The sequence below is a fragment of the Cetorhinus maximus genome, chromosome 17, assembly GCF_964194155.1.
Source record: "Cetorhinus maximus chromosome 17, sCetMax3.hap1.1, whole genome shotgun sequence".
NCBI lineage: Eukaryota > Metazoa > Chordata > Chondrichthyes > Lamniformes > Cetorhinidae > Cetorhinus > Cetorhinus maximus.
Window position 1 is genome coordinate 101,174,515 of NC_135895.1, and position 20,318 is coordinate 101,194,832.

The 20,318-nt window shown below is 40.1% G+C and overlaps 1 protein-coding gene across 3 annotated transcripts in view; it reads left to right on the plus strand.

The window, feature by feature from the left end:
* Positions 1–20,318, plus strand: part of dennd1b (DENN/MADD domain containing 1B) — a 278,033-nt gene that overhangs the window by 176,304 nt on the left and 81,411 nt on the right. For all 3 annotated transcript variants that reach the window (XM_078561729.1, XM_078561730.1, XM_078561731.1), the window contains 2 exons: positions 12,277–12,377; positions 18,253–18,298. In XM_078561729.1, the coding sequence (XP_078417855.1) occupies positions 12,277–12,377; positions 18,253–18,298 (147 nt within the window). The remainder of the gene's footprint in view (positions 1–12,276; positions 12,378–18,252; positions 18,299–20,318) is intronic.

Below are 20,318 nucleotides of genomic sequence, written 5' to 3' on the forward strand. Positions count from 1 at the left end.
CCTGAATATGGAGGCACTGAGATGTGTTGTGGGAATCTGGAATTGGGGGAACAGTGATCTTGGGGTGTGAAAACTTGGGTGAGAGGAGTAGTTACTAGGGATTGTGTTTTCACAGCCTGTAATGGGGGTGGATGTTGGTGGGGGGAGCGGGTGAGCAGTTGCAGGGTGTGGAATTCGGGCAGTCAGATTTAATGTGGTGAGTGCTGGGGTCTTAATGCATTTGGGAGAGGGTTTGGAAAAGCGCATAGAAAGGAATTGGTTACATTTTGCCCCTTTCCTTCAGAAGTAGTATGACACTTTGGTGTTGGGATTATGGGTGGCAGTGGGGAGTGTAGGTATTGTAGGCTAGGCGACCTGACCCCTTGTAGTAGGAGTTGGAAGTGGCTTCTGCTAATATTTTTTGGAAGAAAGAATTACAGGAGAATGGAAGCTGCCTTGACCTTCTGACTTTTCATTTCATCTTCAAACACATTTTTTCAGATCCCGAGGACCAAGGGTAACCCAGTCTCCTGATTCCTTTTCTCCCAAGGCTCCTTGATTTGGCTTCCTCTCCGAACTGGAACCTGGTAATCCCCAATACCGCAAACCTCTACTGCTCCTAATGATGTAAGACACTCCACTTCCCACTTACGGTGATCACAAACATCTGGACTAGTCTCCAATGTTCCCCAAGATTAGACCTAATGCTTCCAGAACTTCAGAATTCTCACCCTGCTGCTTTCATTCCACACATGTTCATGTAAACTCTCTGATTTGCTGTAAGCAATTCTACAGGACTCAAATAGTATCTATACTTAGGTCATGATAAATCAGAGTATACATTCTCTCCCCTTGCATCACATTTACATTGCTTTTTTCTTGCTTTTCTTTCTCCACTTCTGCTTCTCTAGCTTTCTTTTTTTCCGTTCTGGTGGTGGTGTAGAAAGCCACCAAGAATTGCAGAAGCATTTTCTGTTGTAGGGTGTAGGTTAACATTGGGTAGGATGCCGTGGACTGCTGTGGGTTGGATTTTCAGGTGAGTAGCGCAGGCCAGAGGCCTGATTTGAGTAGCACATCCCAGGATGATTTTTGGTCCACAGCTGCCATCTGGCAAGTGTGGAGAGAAATCTGACTAACCAAGCAGCATGTAAGTATTGGGTCAATAGTGGAGACGATGGAACTCATTGGGGTGCAGTATGGCAGCGGAAAGAAATGTGAAGAAATGGTGCTCCAGCTCCCTTACTTGACATCTGACCTAACAACTGAAAACCCTGTTGCCCTCCTTTCCCAATCCACGTGGTGCTGGGAAATCAATGAAGAAAAGAGAGCAGGACCTTCAGCTTGCAAGCAGGCAAATGAACATCCATAATGAGGGGAGGACAGGGTAGCCAGTCTCCAATGGAGAGAAGAAGGTAGGTTGGAGGCTGCAAGACAGTGGGGGGTCCACTGCAGTGGGCCTTGGGCCTACGATAAAACAGCCAGGCCTAGAGAGAAGAAAGAGAGATGTCTGGAGCACATACTGCTGGCTGTAACTAAAATGCAGTTGCAATGATTTAAAATAAAGCCTATATGGTAACCAGAAAAAATTCTACAAATTTTAAAATAAAACTTGCCTCCAGATTGACCAGGATGATAAATTTGAAGGCTTAAATTTTAAGGGCAGCTTGAATAAACTTGTTTTCCATTCCCTTGAGTTTAGAAGATTGATGTAATTGAGGTGTTTTAATGATATGAAGAGATTTGTTAGGGTAGATTCAGAGAAGCTATATTCTCTAGTGTGGGAAATCTAGAATGGAGGAGGCCATAATCTTAAAATAAGAGTTCATTTTGGAATTAAATCAGGGAGCACTTGTCGCACATGTGGTAATTAAAATCTGGAACTTGCTTCCCCAAAAGCTAGGCCAATTAATATTTTTAAGACTGGGGTTACCTCAAGGGACATGGAACAAGGTAAGTTAAGTTTGAGGTACAGAACAACCATGACCTAATTGAATTATGTAATGGACCTGGTGGTTGTCTGGCCTTCCCTTGTTTCCATGTTACCTGATGTACCAAATGGAGGAATAGCACTGGGAAATGAAGCTTGAAGGACAGCAATAATGTTAAGCACTTCTGAGAGGGAAATATACATACAAGTTAAGAAGATAAGCATAAATGTCAGATACATATGATGAAAATAGTGTTGAACAAAAGTAGTGATGCAGGAAATAAAGCATATAGTGAACAAAATATGTATTCCATACATGCAACTTTTTATAATATATTTTATATAGAGAAATATATTTGATATTTTAGATTAAAGCTACTTTCAAATTAACAGTTACTTTATCCATTTATTGAATTATAGCAGATTTAGCAAGGTTTTTGATCAAGTAGAAAAATAAGTTAATCGTTGACAAAAATAAAAATACCTGGAAAAACTCAGCAGGTCTGGCAGCATCTGCGGAGAGGAACACAGTTAATGTTTCGAGTCCGTATGACTCTTCAACAGAACTAAGTAAAAATAGAAAAGAGGGGAAATATAAGCTGGTTTGGAGGGGGAGCGGCGGGGGGGGTGGGGGAAGGACAAGTAGAACTGGATAGAGGGCCAATGATAGGTGGAGATAACCAAAAGATGTCACAGATAAAGGAACAAAGAGGTGTTGAAGGTGGTGATATTATCTGAATGTGCTAATTAAGGGTAGAAAGCAGGACAAGCAAGGTACAGATAGCCCTGGTGGGGGTGGGGTGGGGTGAAGGAATCAAAAAAGGCTAAAAGGTAGAGATAAAACAATGGATGGAAATACATTTAAAAATAATGGAAATAGGTGGGAAAAGAAAAATCTGTATAAATTATTGGAAAAAAAGGGGTGAGGATCGGAAAAGGGGTGGGGATGGAGGAGAGAGTTCATGATCTAAAATTGATGAACTCAATATTCAGTCCGGAAGGCTGTAAAGTGCCTAGTCGGAAGATGAGGTGCTGTTCCTCCAGTTTGCGATGAGCTTCACTGGAACAATGCAGCAAGCCAAGGACGGACATGTGGGCATGAGGGCAGGGTGGAGTGTTAAAATGACAGGCGACAGGGAGGTCTGGGTCATGCTTACGGACAGACCGAAGGTGTTCTGCAAAGCGGTCACCCAGTCTGCGTTTGGTCTCTCCAATGTAGAGGAAACCACATTGGGAGCAACAAATGCAGTAGTTAATCGTTGACATTTGTAAACTGCAATATAGGTTCCAAGTACATTGGCAGGCAGAATGCAAACTATTTTAAATATGAGTTGCAATATAACAGAAAATGTTATTGATCCTATTACCTTCATGGTTTGTCTGATATGTTGTAGCTTTATGGTGAGGAGGCTTCAGTTCAGCTGACGATCTTAACTTTAGAGCCAATTGTGCAGGGAGATCCTCCTCATTCTTACTCACATATTTGTTTAAAGCTGCATCCTGCTGGTTGTGTTAGAATCTGCATTCTAATGTACTGTGACTGGAACCTGAATTACAATTTTCTGAAATTCCCAGTGCTAGCCATGCAAGAGGATGCATACTGCTGTAACCCCATTATCTGCGAGCAGTGATGCTGGAAATCACAAGAGGTGTAAATGTTATTTTAAAATCCCAGCCTGGTCAGATTTTTTGGGATTGTTTCGGGTTGTTCTCCACTCTCCGAATTATATTTTGCTAACACAAAAATTGTAGAATTGAACATTTAAAAAAATCTTTGTTAGAAATCACATTTCTTTATTTCTAAGGAGTTAAGGTTATCACTGAAAGTATAGTTTCGGCAGCAGTAAGATGATACTTAACTGCGATAAGAGCAGGAATGCTGATATTATGTGCGCAGCATTCAGGTTTTACCTTCGTATAAACATCATGTGAAAGGCATTTTGAACATCAAGCTGTCCTCGTAGATATTCAAGGCCAAGGAATATATCATGATTTTACAATAGAGCATAAGCAGATTTATTGGTGTTTTGTGACAGTGGGTAAGGAGTATCACAGTTTAAAGCCATGTCATCAGTTTTCAAGTCAGTCAGCCGTGTAGGCTTGTCATATGCCTGTATAATTGTACCACACCAGGTTTTCTTTAACTAGTCAGCTGGGGACGTGCATTTTGTCTCGGAGACTTTGGCTGGCCTGCAGCTGACAAGAGGCTTCTCATCATCCTGTCAGACGTATGCTAACCAGAATATATCATTTGCAACCTACAGTGGCACACAAGCAGGTTGTTTATACATGGACCTGCTGTCAATATGTGTGTGGTTAGTAAGTCCAGCATTATATACAGGGCATCATCTTGGCGGAACAGAAGAGCTGGCAAAACAAATTCAGTTAAAAGCTCTTCACCTTGTAAATCAATCTCTCTTTGCCACTTTTTGTACAGATCCTCAAACCCTCTGCCTTGTTTATAAATAAACCATGACCATTTTCTTGGCCTTGAGGCCTTGTTGAAATAATTGGAGTCAGTTGCATGAGTTTTCTGAGCCATTACTTCATAGTACTGGCTGCTGAAAGCTTGTTTCCTTAGGGACAAGACAGCAGCTTGTTTGCAGTGTCCATGTGGCCCCTGAAACTGGTTGGTTATGTCATGCTGCTGCATGGAGTTTCATTGGGTCAGGAACTGACTGTGCACATTGTATTCTAATGATTTCTAGTTGGACCTAATGAGAATTATTGCAACTAAACCACATCTATATGTTATTACACTAAAAAAGACTCATTTCAGGCAGCATATACAGTATTTTTGTTAAATTTTAATTCGCATATTCAGCTGAAGGTGCAAGGTTTTTTTTTTGAAAGAAATCCAAACCTGTAATTGCCCAAATGCTAAATACAAATTTTATTTTTGAGTATCTGAGTTAATTGTAACCCTTCAACACACCTGAAACAGTGAGTTAAATAAATAACATGAACATTGGCTATTTCGTTGTCCTGGCCCATCAGAATCGTATTCCTCGACAACGAGCATTCTGTATCATCTGATCTACTGATAACAGTGCTGTACTTCATACACAAATTCATAAATGACATGAGCGCAGGTAATGAAAGTAACTTCATTTTACAGGAGGAAGATGGGAGCTTGTTTACTTGTTAGATTGGAAACTTGCTCACCCCTGTGGAGCTTCAGTTACATGTCTTTCACACTTGGACAAATAAAATACAGTTCCTGCTAGTTCAGCAAGTTATCCTGTATTAATTTGGGGCAATAAATACTTAAAACCATGTCAACAAATATTTCCCTATAGAAGGACAGATTTCATGATTATGCATTTCAATCAAAATCTTAAGCAGACACTCGCTTCCTTGTGATTGATTGCAAAATGCAAGATCAACACTTCTGTATCTCATTGTTCCATAAATAAACTGACAGGAGTGCTGGTACATGGGTATAATGTTGCGATTGTGGAAATCTATTCATTCTGGGTGGGTTTATACTATGACTGTTGTGTCAAAGCAAAGCAGTTTCACTTTGTGCCGGTGTTAGTTACGGTTCAAATGCAGCCTAAATCCATGGTCAGAGCAAGGCATTAGTTAGACCGGGAGTCAGCGACCTTAATAACAAGCAGAGCTATTTTTAAAATTTAGTCAAAAAGGTGATATCTTCAGAGCCGCAGTGCTGTCACTCAAATGCCAATGATATTGAAAAACAAATTCGGAGACACTTTTCAGCACCATTTCAAAGGTTTTTACAGAAGAGTTGTTAATTGTATGAGTACAATGTTAAATTGTATGCATTCTGAAGTCAGGTTGGGCCCTGGCTCTACATTTATTTTCAGCAAATTTAGTGTTAGCACTTCGCACGGGTAATAAACTTACAAATGCGCCTTTGGTCTTGTTGGAAGATCACTTGTGATTTAAAACAATAGGTATATCTGTTCTTGAAATGCAGGGAAATTCTGTCAATGTCCTATTTTTGCTCATCCCTAGTTGCCCTGAGAAGATCATGACACACTGGCATTTTGAGCCTTTGCAGTTCTGGTGCTGGTGGTGGTGCTCCTACTATGAGGTTAGGCAGGAAATTCCAGGTTACCCAGCAACAATGCAGCAACTTATTTCCTAAACCAGGATAGAGCGCAATTTGTCGATGACGGTGTTCTCATGAGATTGTTGCTTCTGTTTTTTTCAGTGGTAGAAGTTGTGGGGCAGGGAGGTACCATTGAATTAACTGTGGTAAAATAAGGTAGGACAAGCTGTAAATAGTATTTACAGTACATTGTGGTGGGGTGGGCTGAAATCAGTGCACTGCTTCCCAATGTAATTTTATTTCTCCGAATTTTAAAATTAAATCAAGTTTTTTCTTTGCTTTGGTTTCAACAAAAGATTACGGAATAATGAGGTGTGATGTTTTGTGAACTGATGTCAGAACTAAACTACATCAGGCTTGGGTCAGCTGGGAGGGAAGGTGCTGAACTACGAACGAGAGAAGAAGAACGGTGAGATGGCAGGCAATTGGCTGTATTTTGGACACCTCACAAGATAGTCATATAACACGCTTTATACCAATGTCATGCTCATGTCAGGACAATTAAAAAAGAATTAGTCGTCCCAACGAAGAAAGTTGCTTTTTGAAGTCATGCAACATTTTTCCCTGAAAGTTGGTGGTTATTTATTATATTTTGGGCTAATGGTAATTAACATTGAGGTAAAGCAGTCGGATAGTTTTGATGAGCAGTTTGAATGAGTTCCTTCCCTGCTGAGAATTCACAGTGGCAATTTTTGCTCGCTAGACCACTGTTGGCACAGAAATAAGAGAAGCTGACATTAGCAGGAGTAAATCAACAGGTACCAAAATAGTGGACTATTTTCCACTGCATGTAGCTAGCTTTCAGACAGTTATGGTAATAGGTTTGGCCCGTAAGTGGAATTAATGCATTGCCCACAAGCTCAATGAAGGAAGTTAAAGACCTCACTACTAAGTGGCTTCGGTTGATAATAGAACAGAAAGCTATTGCCATCTGACTGATCTCACAATGGACAAAAGCTTTTAATTCAGGGATTCATTGAGTTTTCAGCAAGTGGTTGGAACAAATACAATATTTCAACAAAAATTGACTGCAGCTTTATGGAAGTTAGTTCTAAAATATTGCCTAAAAAGCTGTGAAACTAAGCTCCAGTGTGCAGTAAAATTCTTAGCTTTTAGCTTCGGGTTATATATAATGCAGTCAGTCATTTCCATAACCTGTGGGACAGTTTCGTAGCATGAGAACCATAAAAAGGTCAGTATTTGTGTTTTGTAATCTTGTGCTAAAATATTAAGTTCAGTTTGTTCAAAAATAGTAATGAAGTACAAATGAAAAGGTATAAACTGACACTTGATCAAATACTTTCGTCAGCACCATTATTGAGCAGTTGTCCACTGAATTAACAACACATCATTTCTTGCTTGGAAGTCAGCCAAGGTGCCATTTGTAGGGTTAGTCATGCCAAAGGCGATGTAACTTTGTAACCTGGGTTGTCAGGTAGCGGGTGGGGAGCAAGTGGTGGAGGAGATGGTAAGTTGTATGCAAGGCAAGGAGCTTACAAGCGAGATAAGGTCTGGATGGAAAGGCAGTTTTTGAGTAAAAATAGGATGTTGATGAATAGTGTAGTGGGGGGAGGGGGGGATGAGATTAGAGTGAAGCATGAAAGATCTATAAAGGGGCAACACACTTCACGCTTATTTTATTTCAGTTGACTTCCCTGTACCAACATGGCTGCTGGCTACTTCAATGAAGTGTCAAAATCATAGTTTGTTCCGCAGTGACATGCATAGACTAGAGCCTGCAATTGCATGTTAACAGACACTCTTCGGATTAACTCTCAACGTGCTCTGTTGTAGCTGTTAGTTATGTAAAAGATTGAAAAACCTTATCACAGCACCACCTACAGGCATGGAATATATTGCAGGTAAAGTTGCCATTTTAAAAAGGGGGTTTTCTTAGGCAAAGCCAGACATAGGACTTTGCAGTGCATTTAGAAATGTCATATATTAAGATTAGGCTGTTCTTAAATCTACACAGATTAACAGTAACACTAAAATTGCTGTGTAACTCAGAAATTGTGTCCCAAACATGACCTCAAAAGTGCATGATGTGAAATTACCCGGAGAATCTCACCATTCTGTTTAGATCTCACTCTGGTCTCTGACTATTTTGAGCACTATTGGTACTTAACAAGAGCTAATTGAAACATTTAAGGATCTCGGACACTTTAACTCACCCTTTGAAAACATTTCTTGAATGATAAGAGGCATGCTCAAATGCAGAATTCTGTCCCAGGCAAGAGGATTGTATTTTTTACAAAGAAGGTATTATCTGGCTGTAACTGGTAACTGCGGCTTCAAGTCACCGAGCAGTTGCCATGGTATAAATATCTTTTGAACTCCTTAAGTCTATATTTTAACATCTTACCGCTCATTCAATATTTCCTCAGTAAAGTGGTAGAAACAATCAATGTTTGCGTATTATCAGACTTGGACATTTCGTGTGATGACTTACTGGTGCTCCTGATGAATTGTCATGTCAGGAGACCCTTACAGTGTTTTGGGAGGTGGTTGTAACACAGATTAATCAGACTTTGTTCCATTTCAGCAGCAACTGCCAGTCTCAGTTGTTCAATGCAGATTTCAGTCTTTGTGTAGCCTCAACCTTCAAGCTGAGAGTGCTTTTTTTTTATTATTATTTATAACTATTTTATGATTGTTTATGGAGGTACTTACCTCTGTGCTGAACGCTCAACTCCCTCCTGAACACTGGAACTGCTTGGTTAATGTCTTAGCAGCTCTAGAACCTTTGACTAAGTCTCAAAGGCATTTTCAGCATAGTGGTAAATAGCTTTGTGCACCATTGTAAAATTGTATTATAATTCCCAAGGATAAAAGAAATCTCCATAATGTTTATTTCATTATGAATAATGAATACCTTGTATTTCTACTTTAAAAATACATTTATTAGCAACAGAACCCTATATGGACGTTTTATGGAGTGTAGGGTTATGTTTATATAATAGTCCTTAGAAAATGATTTACATTTGTTTAATTGATCTTCGTTAGGAGTGTTGCTAGGTAACATGACATACGTTGCCAAAGTACATGAGGAATCAGCTGTGTTGCGACAATTTTTTTCTATTTTTCTTTAAAAAGTGCTCTAACTCCACATGGTGTCAAATCTGCTCCATTCAGTAGTCTTGGAATTATTCAAATTATGTTTTATTTATATAAAATCACTTTATAGATCTACTGTGTCTTCAGATTATGAAAATAAATTTCTGGTCTGCCACACTTAAGTCCAAAATTGAATTCGGCGATGCAATAGAAACAAGAAATTATTGGCGTTTTGTTCTCCCTTTGTTTTTAGTGTGTTTTGCAAAGATTATACATTCTTGACTCTGAGAGTAATCTGCGGAAAATTATAAATTTGGACGCCTTGAGTCCTTTCAACATTAGAAGCTAAAACATTTACCAGACAGTGGGCATATCACTACATTTCACACTGCACTGGATGTGATCCAATTTGGAAACTTTATAAGAATACATTTTTGCCTCACCGCTTTGAACGGTTGCAATAGGTTTTCGATGTTCCTGAGACTAGTGTCAATGTAGCTTTCCAAGTTGTTTTAGTCTTAAAATATAGACCGAGGACTCATTGCGAGAATGATGATTGAGTGATTTTGAGTGAAATCCACTGCAACAGCTGATGACAGGAAAATGCTGGATGCTGGACAGTGTGAGTTCAGTGTAGCTGATGTGCAGTGAGGTGGATAGTAGAACATTAAAACAGACAAGGTGGTGATGGATACAACACTGAATGGCCTTGTTTGTTCATCAAAGTAAAAAACACAATTTCTCTTAGGATGGTTGTGTATCCAGAGGCAAAAATACAATTTACACAATGTACCATGTTGTATTTGAGCCCTATAAGGAATTAGACCCCATAAAAACCAATGCTCATGGGAATGGCATCAGCATTAGTTAGCTCAGCTGAGAGTTCAGATTGTGTATGGCGATTTACTTAATTATTTCCTCTCCTGATTCATAATTTTAAATTTCTTATCTGTGAGTCCATTTTACACTCAAAGCTATCGATCAAACAGTTTGAGGGGAAAAAGGAATCGCTGTTTAAATTCTGTTCACTTAAGTGGAGACTGTTTTAATTTAATGAATGTACCTTTTTTGTGGAGTGGGGTCAATGTTTTGTACATGGTAGATAGTGAAAGAAATAAGGTGGCACATGGTTCTGGGCTAAAAATTGACTTCAAATAATGAAGCCTCGAATGTAAGAATAATGTGTTATCAGTAGTAAAAACAGTGGGTTGTTTGTTAATTGCAAAAATCCTTATTGAGCTGGCCTACATTGCCTAATAATCTTAGAAATATCATCATGTGGTCTATTTAGCAAGTTGAGCAATCTATCAAGATTGAAAGCAAAGACAAAAACAAATTGTGCCCTGATTGGATATCTCCTCTACGTTGATGATGCTTTGCTAGTTGCCCACACGGAAACTCAGCTATAACGATTCCCGGACTGTCTCTCTTCCAAACTCATAATCACCACCATCTCAAAGGACAAGGGCAGCAGGTACATGGGAACACCACCACCTGGAAGTTCCCCTCCAAGCCACTCAACATCTTGATTTGGAAATATATTGCTGTTCCTTCACTGTGGCTGGGTCAAAATCCTGGAACTCCCTCCCTAACATGCTGTGGGTGTACCTACACCACTGGACTGCAGCAGTTCGAGAAGGCAGCTCACCACCACCTTCTCAAGGGCAATTAGGGATGGGCAATAAATGCTGGCCTTGCAGCGACACCCGCACCCCATGAATGAACTTTTTAAAATGCCTGTAACTTGTTCCCCCTGACTATAAGCGCAAAGGAAACTGTGGTCATGGGACCAGATGTTGCATCTCTGCCCCTGATCACACTAAACAACACCCATTGGAAGTGATTAGCAAATTCTGCAGCCTCAGGTCCTCGGTGACAGTCTTTCCCTTGATGCAGAACTTGCTGCATGCACATGGAAGGCAGCTATCACTTTTGGATGACCCATGAAACGCCCATAGAATAACATCAAGCTGACCCTTAGGACCAAGCTGATGGTTTACAAGCCTGTATTCTCGGCACCTTGTTGTATGACTGTGAAACATAGTCAACTTACAGCTACCAGGAAAAAAAGCTCAACAATGTCCACCTGCGCTGTCTGTGGCGTATTATGGGTATATCTTGGCAGGACCAAATCATGAATGCGGTAGTCGTCTCAAAGGCAGAGCTCCCAGGTTTGTTAGCAAGTGGCTTTGTTGGCTCAGACACGTCCGCAGGATCAAAGATGGCCGCATAGCCAAAGACTTCCTGTATCATGAGGTAACCGGAGCCAGTCAACCAGTAGAATGCCCAAAGCTCCATTTTAAGGATGCTTGCAAGCATGATGTTAAGGCCCTAGACATCGATTATCTCACCTAAGAATCACTAGCTGATGTCAGAGGGAAAAGGCTTCACCTCCTGTGGTGGCCTGGTGCGCACCATCACGAAGACCTGGCTACAGTGGCTTGACAACAGACGCCAATGCCAAAGACAGCAACCCACAACAACACTTGGTAGCTTTGTGCGTGGTAGTAGAACCTGGCTGTCAAGGATTGGCCTTTTCAGCCATCAGCAAAAGTGTGCCATATGAAGACACCTCATCTGAAATGGATTTGTTTGCTGCCTGTCCATCATCTTTCGTAGATGGAAGGTTGCCAGCCTGTTCAGACCAATAGAACCGGGTTGTTTTTGCCATGTTTTATATCTATTTGCACAAGTGCAGGATTCATTGTTTTTGTGTACGGTTGTTATTGCAACACAATTGCAAATAAGTCGGTTCAAGAGCGTTGGCTGCAGATGAAAAGCCATCATATATTTATGCTTTCAACTGTACAGCTGTTTAGCTCGGGCAGTTGCAGGTCAATAGTGGCATTCCATGTGTCAGTGAACAAATTCTCTTGATACCTAAAGCTGCAGTTCACACATCACCATAGCTCCAACTGTCGAACATTTCAATCCCTCAGTGTTTTTTTCAGCCTCGAGACTCTCCTGGCTGGCTCATGTTTCATTCTTGGCAATTTGCCCTAATGATATCCCTCAGGACCCATCAGACCCTGTTCTTTTCCATATTTAATCATGTTATTTTAATCCTGAGGATGAGCAAATTATGGTGCAGACGTGACCTTTTCACTGTTACGCTCTGTTTTTACCGTGAAACATTTCTTAAGATAAGGATTTACAATCAATTATTTTGCACTATGTTGTGGTTTAATCAATTGATTTTGGAATTTGTTTCAATATTATTCTTTTTGTTTTCCAGTTAACGGCTTGTGTTCATGCATCAGCTGCCGTGCTTTATCCAATGTATTGGCAGCATATTTACATCCCAGTGCTCCCTCCCCACCTGCTGGACTATTGCTGGTAAGGCTACTAATCTACCTTGGAGATCCCTGCTACGGTTACCATTGCAGCTTTTAAAAGTCGGGATAACACATGGAGTTGGTATATTAACATGCCATTGTCTTGTGGTTTAAAGAGTCAACAGCGCTACTACCCCATCCACAGTATAATCATTATGGATGACTGCAGTGCAAGTTCCCAGGATATGCCAATTTTCTTTTCCAGCTCTTTAATGAGAGGAAGGATTTGAACTATTGCGTGCTATTCCTAAAAGAGAATTTCTGCAGCAATCTTTAAAGGCTGATGCAAAATCTGTTAATTTATTACCATTCATTTCTCATTTTCATTTGGGCAGCAAAATAAGGATGTGAGATGTTCCCAACTGATTGATATGGGATTATTTGTTAACACTTGACCGGTCTGTTTTGAGGTGATGGTCCACTGAACCAGTCGACCAGATAATTTTTCATAGTATGTTGGACCATCTGAAGGGTTCATTTTATAGGGTCCATACCCTATAAAAACCTTCTTACACTTTGCAAAACTGGAGATTGTTGTAAATAACTTTATTCTCTGCACATTGTTAGCATTTGATCATTGCTTTATGGTATTTCATACCAGTAGAAATAAAACATGTGGCAACAGAACAAATAGAAAATGACCTATAAATTCAGTTAGGAAGTTTATGTTCAATATGAGCCCGAAATGCACCACCCAACATTACGGTAAAGCCTGAGAAATTGGTATGCAGTGGCTGTGCCCAAAACAGGTATTGAATATGCAAATAGAGGGCGAGCACCTGTTTGAGACCAGTGCTGGTTGTGTTTGGGTCATTATCACCCAACCATTGACACTGGTGCAAAATTCTGAAAAAAATTTAAACTCTATGTCAGCAAAATAAATAGAATATCCCACCTGATTGTTAACCATTTCCATCTCTCCAGCTACCTGAGCAATGAGACAATTTTTTTAAAAATGGTAGTATAATTGCCGCTACATTGTAGCCATCCTCTTTTTGTCAACACCCTCACGTACCTCATGTCACAAACTACATAGTTTCTATACGTGGTTATGCACACTGGGTCCAGCCATCATTCATTGTAAGCAGGCGTTGTGTACAAGTTTTCCCCTATGCTATATAAATGTCCTTTTAATATGAAAAAATATCCCAAGATAGTTCACAGAAGTGTGAGGGGGGAAAAAGTGGATGTCGAGCCAAAGAAGCAGATATTAGAATGGGTATCCAAAGACTTGGCCAAGAGGTGGGTTTGGAGGAAGGATTTAGAGGAGTAGATGGGATGGAAAATTTTAGGGAGGAAATTTTAGAATGTGCAGCCTAAATTGTTAAAGGCAGGTGTCAATGGTGTGGTAGGGATTGCAGAATAATGGAGGGTTTGTTGAGAGGGAATGTTGGTGGCATTGGACATGGTCAAAGCATTAGGAATCGACAAGGCCAAGGAGGGATTTCAATAAGCAACGTATGGTGAGCAGGAGCCAAGGCTCGAAAAATGAGGGCGTTGGGCAAGCTGAACTTGCTGGAAGGAACCTGAATAAAAGGCTTCAACTTGGGACTTGCAGGTGAGATGGGGCCACTTACAATGTCTAGTTTGGGGGCCAGGAAGGGAAGCTGGTGGTCAGTAGTTAGTGGGAATGAGGTTGAAGGAACAAGGAGTGAACAGATGAGCTCAGCAAGGGCATGTGGAGTTATGAGCAAAGTTCAGGGCTAAGGCAAGGTGTCCTGTTGAAATTTGGGTTGGTGGGGCAGGGGGAAGCGGCTGAAACAGTGATCTTTTTCTTATTGCATAAGAAACCATGAGTTCCTTGCATATTATTAATGTGAAGAGGACAGGGGAGAAGGATTCAAGGGGGCATTTGACAAGGAGAAGGATTTCAAGGAGGCATTTGACAATGGAGAAGAGAAGGCAGGGGTCATCTTTACTCATCATTGCTCTTAGTATAATGGATGATTTGGAGAGAGAGGATTGAGGCTGAATAGAACTTGGTTCTGCCATTTCAGACAGTGGCAATTTTTGTGTGCCAGACACAGTCAGATTTGTGCCCCTTGTTTTTCTTTAGATGCCCCGGGCAGCAACCAACTTTTGGAGGCCTTCAAAAAGCCCTAATGGAGTGTACATAACCTTTTCAACTTCCTTACCCAACTTATTCCTTGTTTAATTGTTTCCCCATCACGCGCACTCACTTTTGCCTCCAGCGCAGATTAGGTCATGGTTAACCAGTTTTTTCTTAATTCATTCATGGGATGTGGATATCACTGGCTAGATCAGCAATTGTTGCCCATCCCTAATTGCCCTTGAGAAGATGGTGGTGAGCTGCCTTCTTGAGCTGCTGCAGTCCACTAGGCACTTCTGGTTGGTCAGTAGTCAAACGTTTCATCTTATCTGGCAACTGTTGCAGCTACCCAGATTGATGCTTTGCAGAGACTTTAAACTAGCTATTGGAGGTGGTGCCCAGCTTGTGCTGATTTGGAGAAAACACCTTCGCTTTGAGGTGTCTCTTTTGTAATATCTGTAGCTCATCCCACGCCAGTTCCAATGACTTGTAGACTGTACATTCTGAACTCATTCACTGTATCCAATGAATAGGTTCAGGCTGAGAAACCTGCGACGGCCACTTGGAAGGGTTACTGGAGCGCCCCTCTCTTGTGTACACCACTGCATCTGTGGTGTTGACTTGTGGAGTGAAAATGTAAACGACTGTGCAGCCTTTTGATGCACAACTTACTTATGTGCTAACACCTACTTTGCCTGTTTCATGACTGCTGGTACAACAAACCTGGGTTTTACTGCCTTACTCCTGCATACGTTATGGATTCTCAATGCTCCCCCTGTTGAAGATAGTACGCAATCATTTGACAACACAGGGATAGTTCAAGCTGCCTTACTGAATATGCAATTTTAGCCTTCAGCTTGCTCCCTTTCTGTTCTGAGTGTATTGCAGCAGCTGGTGGTGCCGCTGCAACCAGCTAACTGTCAAGGAATCCAAGGACTAGCCCATCATAATGTTGATGCCCAAACTCCAAATTATAGCAGTAACATCAGTAGTGCAGTGAAGGGGATCCTCTATCCAGCACTGCATTGTTGAGCTTCCAAGGCTTGCCAATATGGTGAGCAAAGTCTGTTTGCACTTACCATTCCCACAAGGATAATAAGTGGTATAGCTTTTAGCAGTGCCATGCATGGACAATTCAGCAAAAGTGTATATAGTTTGAAAGGAGCTCTTTGGCATGAGTGTAGCCGGAGTGAGTAGTCATAGCACTGGATACACCTATTGCGACAGAGCCTTGGCAGTGGTAGCTGTTGTCTGGTCTTTCATAGGTTAAGTCATAGTCAGCTTAGTAAAACAATCAGTAATGACCAAGACACATTGGTACCTACGCTGAACGCTTGAATGGGGGAGCTGCATTGGGTCTAGGGTATCTGATGCTAACATTTATCCAGGATTGTCTCCTTTGGGGCACTGCTGAATTTTGATTAATTGTTTTCTGTTGAATGTAATAGTTCAATAATAATATGGAATGCCATTTGCTTGTTTTATATTTGGCATTGGTTTTGAAATCCTTGTTTAACATATTTTCAATATTGGACCTTGAGAACTAACTTTTTCTTAGTCACACTAGTTTTATTGTGTGGAATACTTGGTGTACCTTCATGCTTTGATGAAAATACAACAAATGGTGAAACAATTGTTACAATTACCAGACAGCTAATATCTAATCCTCTGTTGAGAAATCTACTGCTTTATAGGTAAGATTGATGTTATGTGCCAATTTAAAAATATTTCATTTTAAATGTAACAGCTGCTAAATTGATTTTTTTTACTGAATTTCCAGCTGTTCAGAATTACAATGTCTCATGTAGAGGGTGTGAATTTATTGTCTTTGTTTTTTATTGTGGAATATATAAACACACTTTCTGATCAGTGTTGTCTTATCTGAAGATCAAAATGATTTGAATTGGCAAATGTTTCTGCCTTTTGTATAATACAGCATGCGTCAGATTATAATTGAATACCGTCAAATATGCTTAGGGACACAAAGCATGTTAGAATTGCTGTGGAAGATTTCTTTTAATTTAAGTGAACTAAACTGATTTTTGTCTACCATGTACATGAGGTTTAAGACCAGACTGCTGGATTTCACAAAACTTAAAAAAAATGTATTTTAAAATTTACTGTGCTGAAGGATATTAATCCTGTCGCAAAATAAGATTATGTACATTTATATTACTTAAAAGCACAATAATAACTGTATTTGTGTTGTCAGTTTGCCCATTTATGGTAAGCTTGTTGATGCAGTAGATGTATCACAAAAGGATTAAAAATATCAAGATCAGACTTAAAAGTATTAAATTGCATATATAAATACATAATGAAGTTATTGTGTTTCATTGGTAGAATACATACACAGAATCACAGAATTGTTACAGCACAGAATTATATGCCAGTCTTCCAAATTCACTGGGGACTGGTGGAGTGTTCTGGGGATTACATTTCTGGCAGGGTTTATGTTGCTGTTTACACAAATTAAGCTAGTCATGACTATTCAGAAATTGAGATTAAAATGTTATTGGCTAGAGACTACATTGTGTGTGCTGTAAATAGTGGGGGTATGGTGGAAGGGGAGAAACAATTGAACCATTCATAAAAATCCAAGTTAGCTTCTGTGAAACCTATTTCCTGCACTAAAGAACTGATACTGGAAAGAACAGAAAGAGCTGCAAGAACAGGCTAATTTTTGCGCCTTTTTCCGTCTACCATATTGAGCTATGAAAACAGTCATAAGCACTTTCCCACATTTTGTAATGAACAATATGTTAATAATTTAGCTGCCTGAAATTTGTGCTTGAAATGTCCATCCTTCACTCAAAGATGGGCAACTGCTAATGCTAATCTTTAATAATAGACAGCATTGTTTCAGAAGTCACCTATCATGCTGTAGGTATGTAGGGAGTTGTCAGCCCAGTATGTGCATTATTGTGATGGGAGTCCAAAATCTAATATTAAATTTATCACTTGGTAGTCCTTGCCCAGATGCAGTTTTTGAATTCAGTTTATTACAGCGGGGTTACTGTTTATGGGATAACGCATAACAGTGGCAGTATTTCCACAAGCCTGGTTTCGTGAAATGGGAGCAATTATTTGTCACTTAACTTTCCTGCTCTGCATAATGTAAGGACAGTAATTGCTACAGGAAATCACATAATTAACAAATAAAATCCTTCAGCAAAAGCAGGCCTTGTTAACAGTTGCCCATCTCAATTGTAATTTGCGTGCCAAAGAAACATTACTTCATAATTTACCAATTTTTTCCATTTGATCAAAGTGTGGCTGTGCGTGCACGACTTTGGCTTGCACTGTTACATGTATAAGCCTCCGGCTGATAAATATTTTGTACATGAAGCAATTCTGAGATAAATAACACTTGAATTCTTAATGCACTGCAAGCATATCCTGTTTAAATAATTAGTTTATTTTGAAATATGTTTAAATAATTAGTTTATTTTGAAATATGGTTAAATAATTAGTTTATTTTGAAATATGTTGCATCCTATGTTTGTTTTTAAATGCTCTCCATTTTTGTGTACAGCGCCAGTTGCTTTGTTTGATCTAGTCGGCAGGTAGTACAAAAGCAGTGTAAAGGTGATTCCTTTTTGCCTCCCACTATGATTATCCCTCATTTCCTGCGCAGAAGCATCTTCCACTTGTTTTCCCATGATGGCATGTTAGAGTTGAGAAGCTCTGGGTTTTAAGTGTGAATATGTTGTTTGCATTGCAGAGCATTGCTTCACAAGCAGTCTTGTCCTTGATTTTCAGTCATTGTGTCCTGATCATAAATACTTCCTTTGACATATCAAGTTTGTTTTGTTTTTTATTCCAGTGCCCCCATGCCCTATCTGGTTGGAGTCCACCTGAGCTTAATGGATGTAAGTTGAACATTTTTTGCTATTTTTAGTAACCTGCGCTGGCTTGTAGCACAGAGATCTTATTACGTGGCTTAAAGGGCAGAAAGTGCATGTTGACTAAATGTCAGAGTCACAGTGCCATCAATAATGTTGCAGTCTTAAGTTACAAAAGTTGAAAACATGCTTAATAAATACTGTTAATGGATGGAAAAGGTATGAATCATAGGACTGTTCTCAAGATATTTGAGAAAATGGAGAAAATATTTAAATTAGAGAAAGCAACTTTGCACTAAACGGGGTTTGCTATTCGATAATTAACCATTTTGCTGAATGTCTTGACTTTTAGATTTTCAAGACAGTGACCCACTGTACAGTTTGCAAACGCACTGCCTCATGGTAAGATGAGGGGCTGTCCTTCAGCAGAATGTTTCCTGGAGTCCTTTGAGTTTCATTATAAGATCTCTGTGGGTAGAATGGTACACAAAGAATGTGTGAAGAGTTGGTCTCTGCCTATAATAGTTTAGCTATGAAGACAATGTTATCAATCAATCTCTAATTGTTCACATGAAGTTTAGAAAAATGAACCCAGAAATAATATTTAACTCTTAGGTTGCAGAATAACCTTCATGATTTATGTTGTCCAGAGTCAAATGGCAAACAAAACAATCATGCTATACATAAAGGAATAAAACCATCTTCTTGATGCTGTATATTTTTTCATTGCTGAAGTTGTGTTCGCTCTATAAATATTGCACTAGGGAATTGGGTGGTATGGTGCTTTAGGCACTGGCCTTTCACTTCTTAGAAGAGGTACAAATCCAGCCCAGTTTCCTCTCTCTGTTGCTTTTAGGGATCCATGTGAAATATATTTGGCAGTCTTGTTTACTAGTGGGCATGAACCAGGATGGATGATGTAGGAAATAGGAAAAAAAGTTGTCATGTTGGTGTAGCAAGGTATATTGTTCTGAGGCTGGGGCTGAGGCATACCATTACATGAGAATAATGGGAAACTTACTCTGCATCTGGCTGTGCTGTACCTGACCTGCTGCTGACACTGGATGCCTGAAATGTGAGGAATTCCAATTTCCAACCACTGACATTCCACATCTTGCTGAGTACAAAGAAAAATGCTGTATTTCGCTGAGAAGAGTTGAGAGCATAATATTTGCTGCAAACATATTGAAGATTTAAACTCTGTTTTTAAAAAAATTCTCCTTTCACACCTACATGCAATAAGGTGACCGTGTTTATGTTCCGTAAACTAAAATTTGGAGTGATTTTAACTCTGTACTCCTTACGCTGCAGCCTTGCCAGTAAATATTCACATGGACCTCTTAGGTTAAAAGCAAGCTGGTGTAGTGTGAGCCATGCGGAGACCCTGAAAGAGCTGCGCATTATTCTCAGCATTGTCTGTACTGTATTTAGGGCAAACATTAGTTGACCTGGAGTTTACTCATTGAGCGCAACCTGCAAGTCATGTCTGAACCTGCACCCATTCTGCTGATGTCGATCCTCTAGGGGAGCCAGTGGCGTAGTGGTAATGTTACTGGTTTAATAATTCAGAGGCCCAGGCTAAAGCTTTGGGGATATGGGTTCAAATCCTGCCATGGCAACTGATGGAATTTAAATTCAATTAATCAACCGGAAATTAAAAGCTAATCTCATTAATGGTGACTTGGAAACCATTATTGATTTTCGTAAAAACCCATCTGGTTCACTAGTATCCTTTAGGGAAGGAAATCTGCCGTCCTTACCCAGTTTGGCCTACACGTGACTCCAGACTCTTGAATTGCCCCTGAAATGGCCGAGCAAGCTATTCAGTTGTATCGAGCTGCTACAAAGTCTAAAAGGAATGAAACTAAAAGGACCACCCGGCATCGGACCTAGGCCTAACAGCACTGCGGGTGTTCCTATAACACGTGGCTGCAGCGGTTCAAGAAGGCAGCTCTCCATCACTTTCTCAAGGGCAATTAGGGATGGGCAGTAAATGCTGGTCTAGCCAGCAACATCTGCATCCTGTGAACGAAAAAATTAAAAAAAA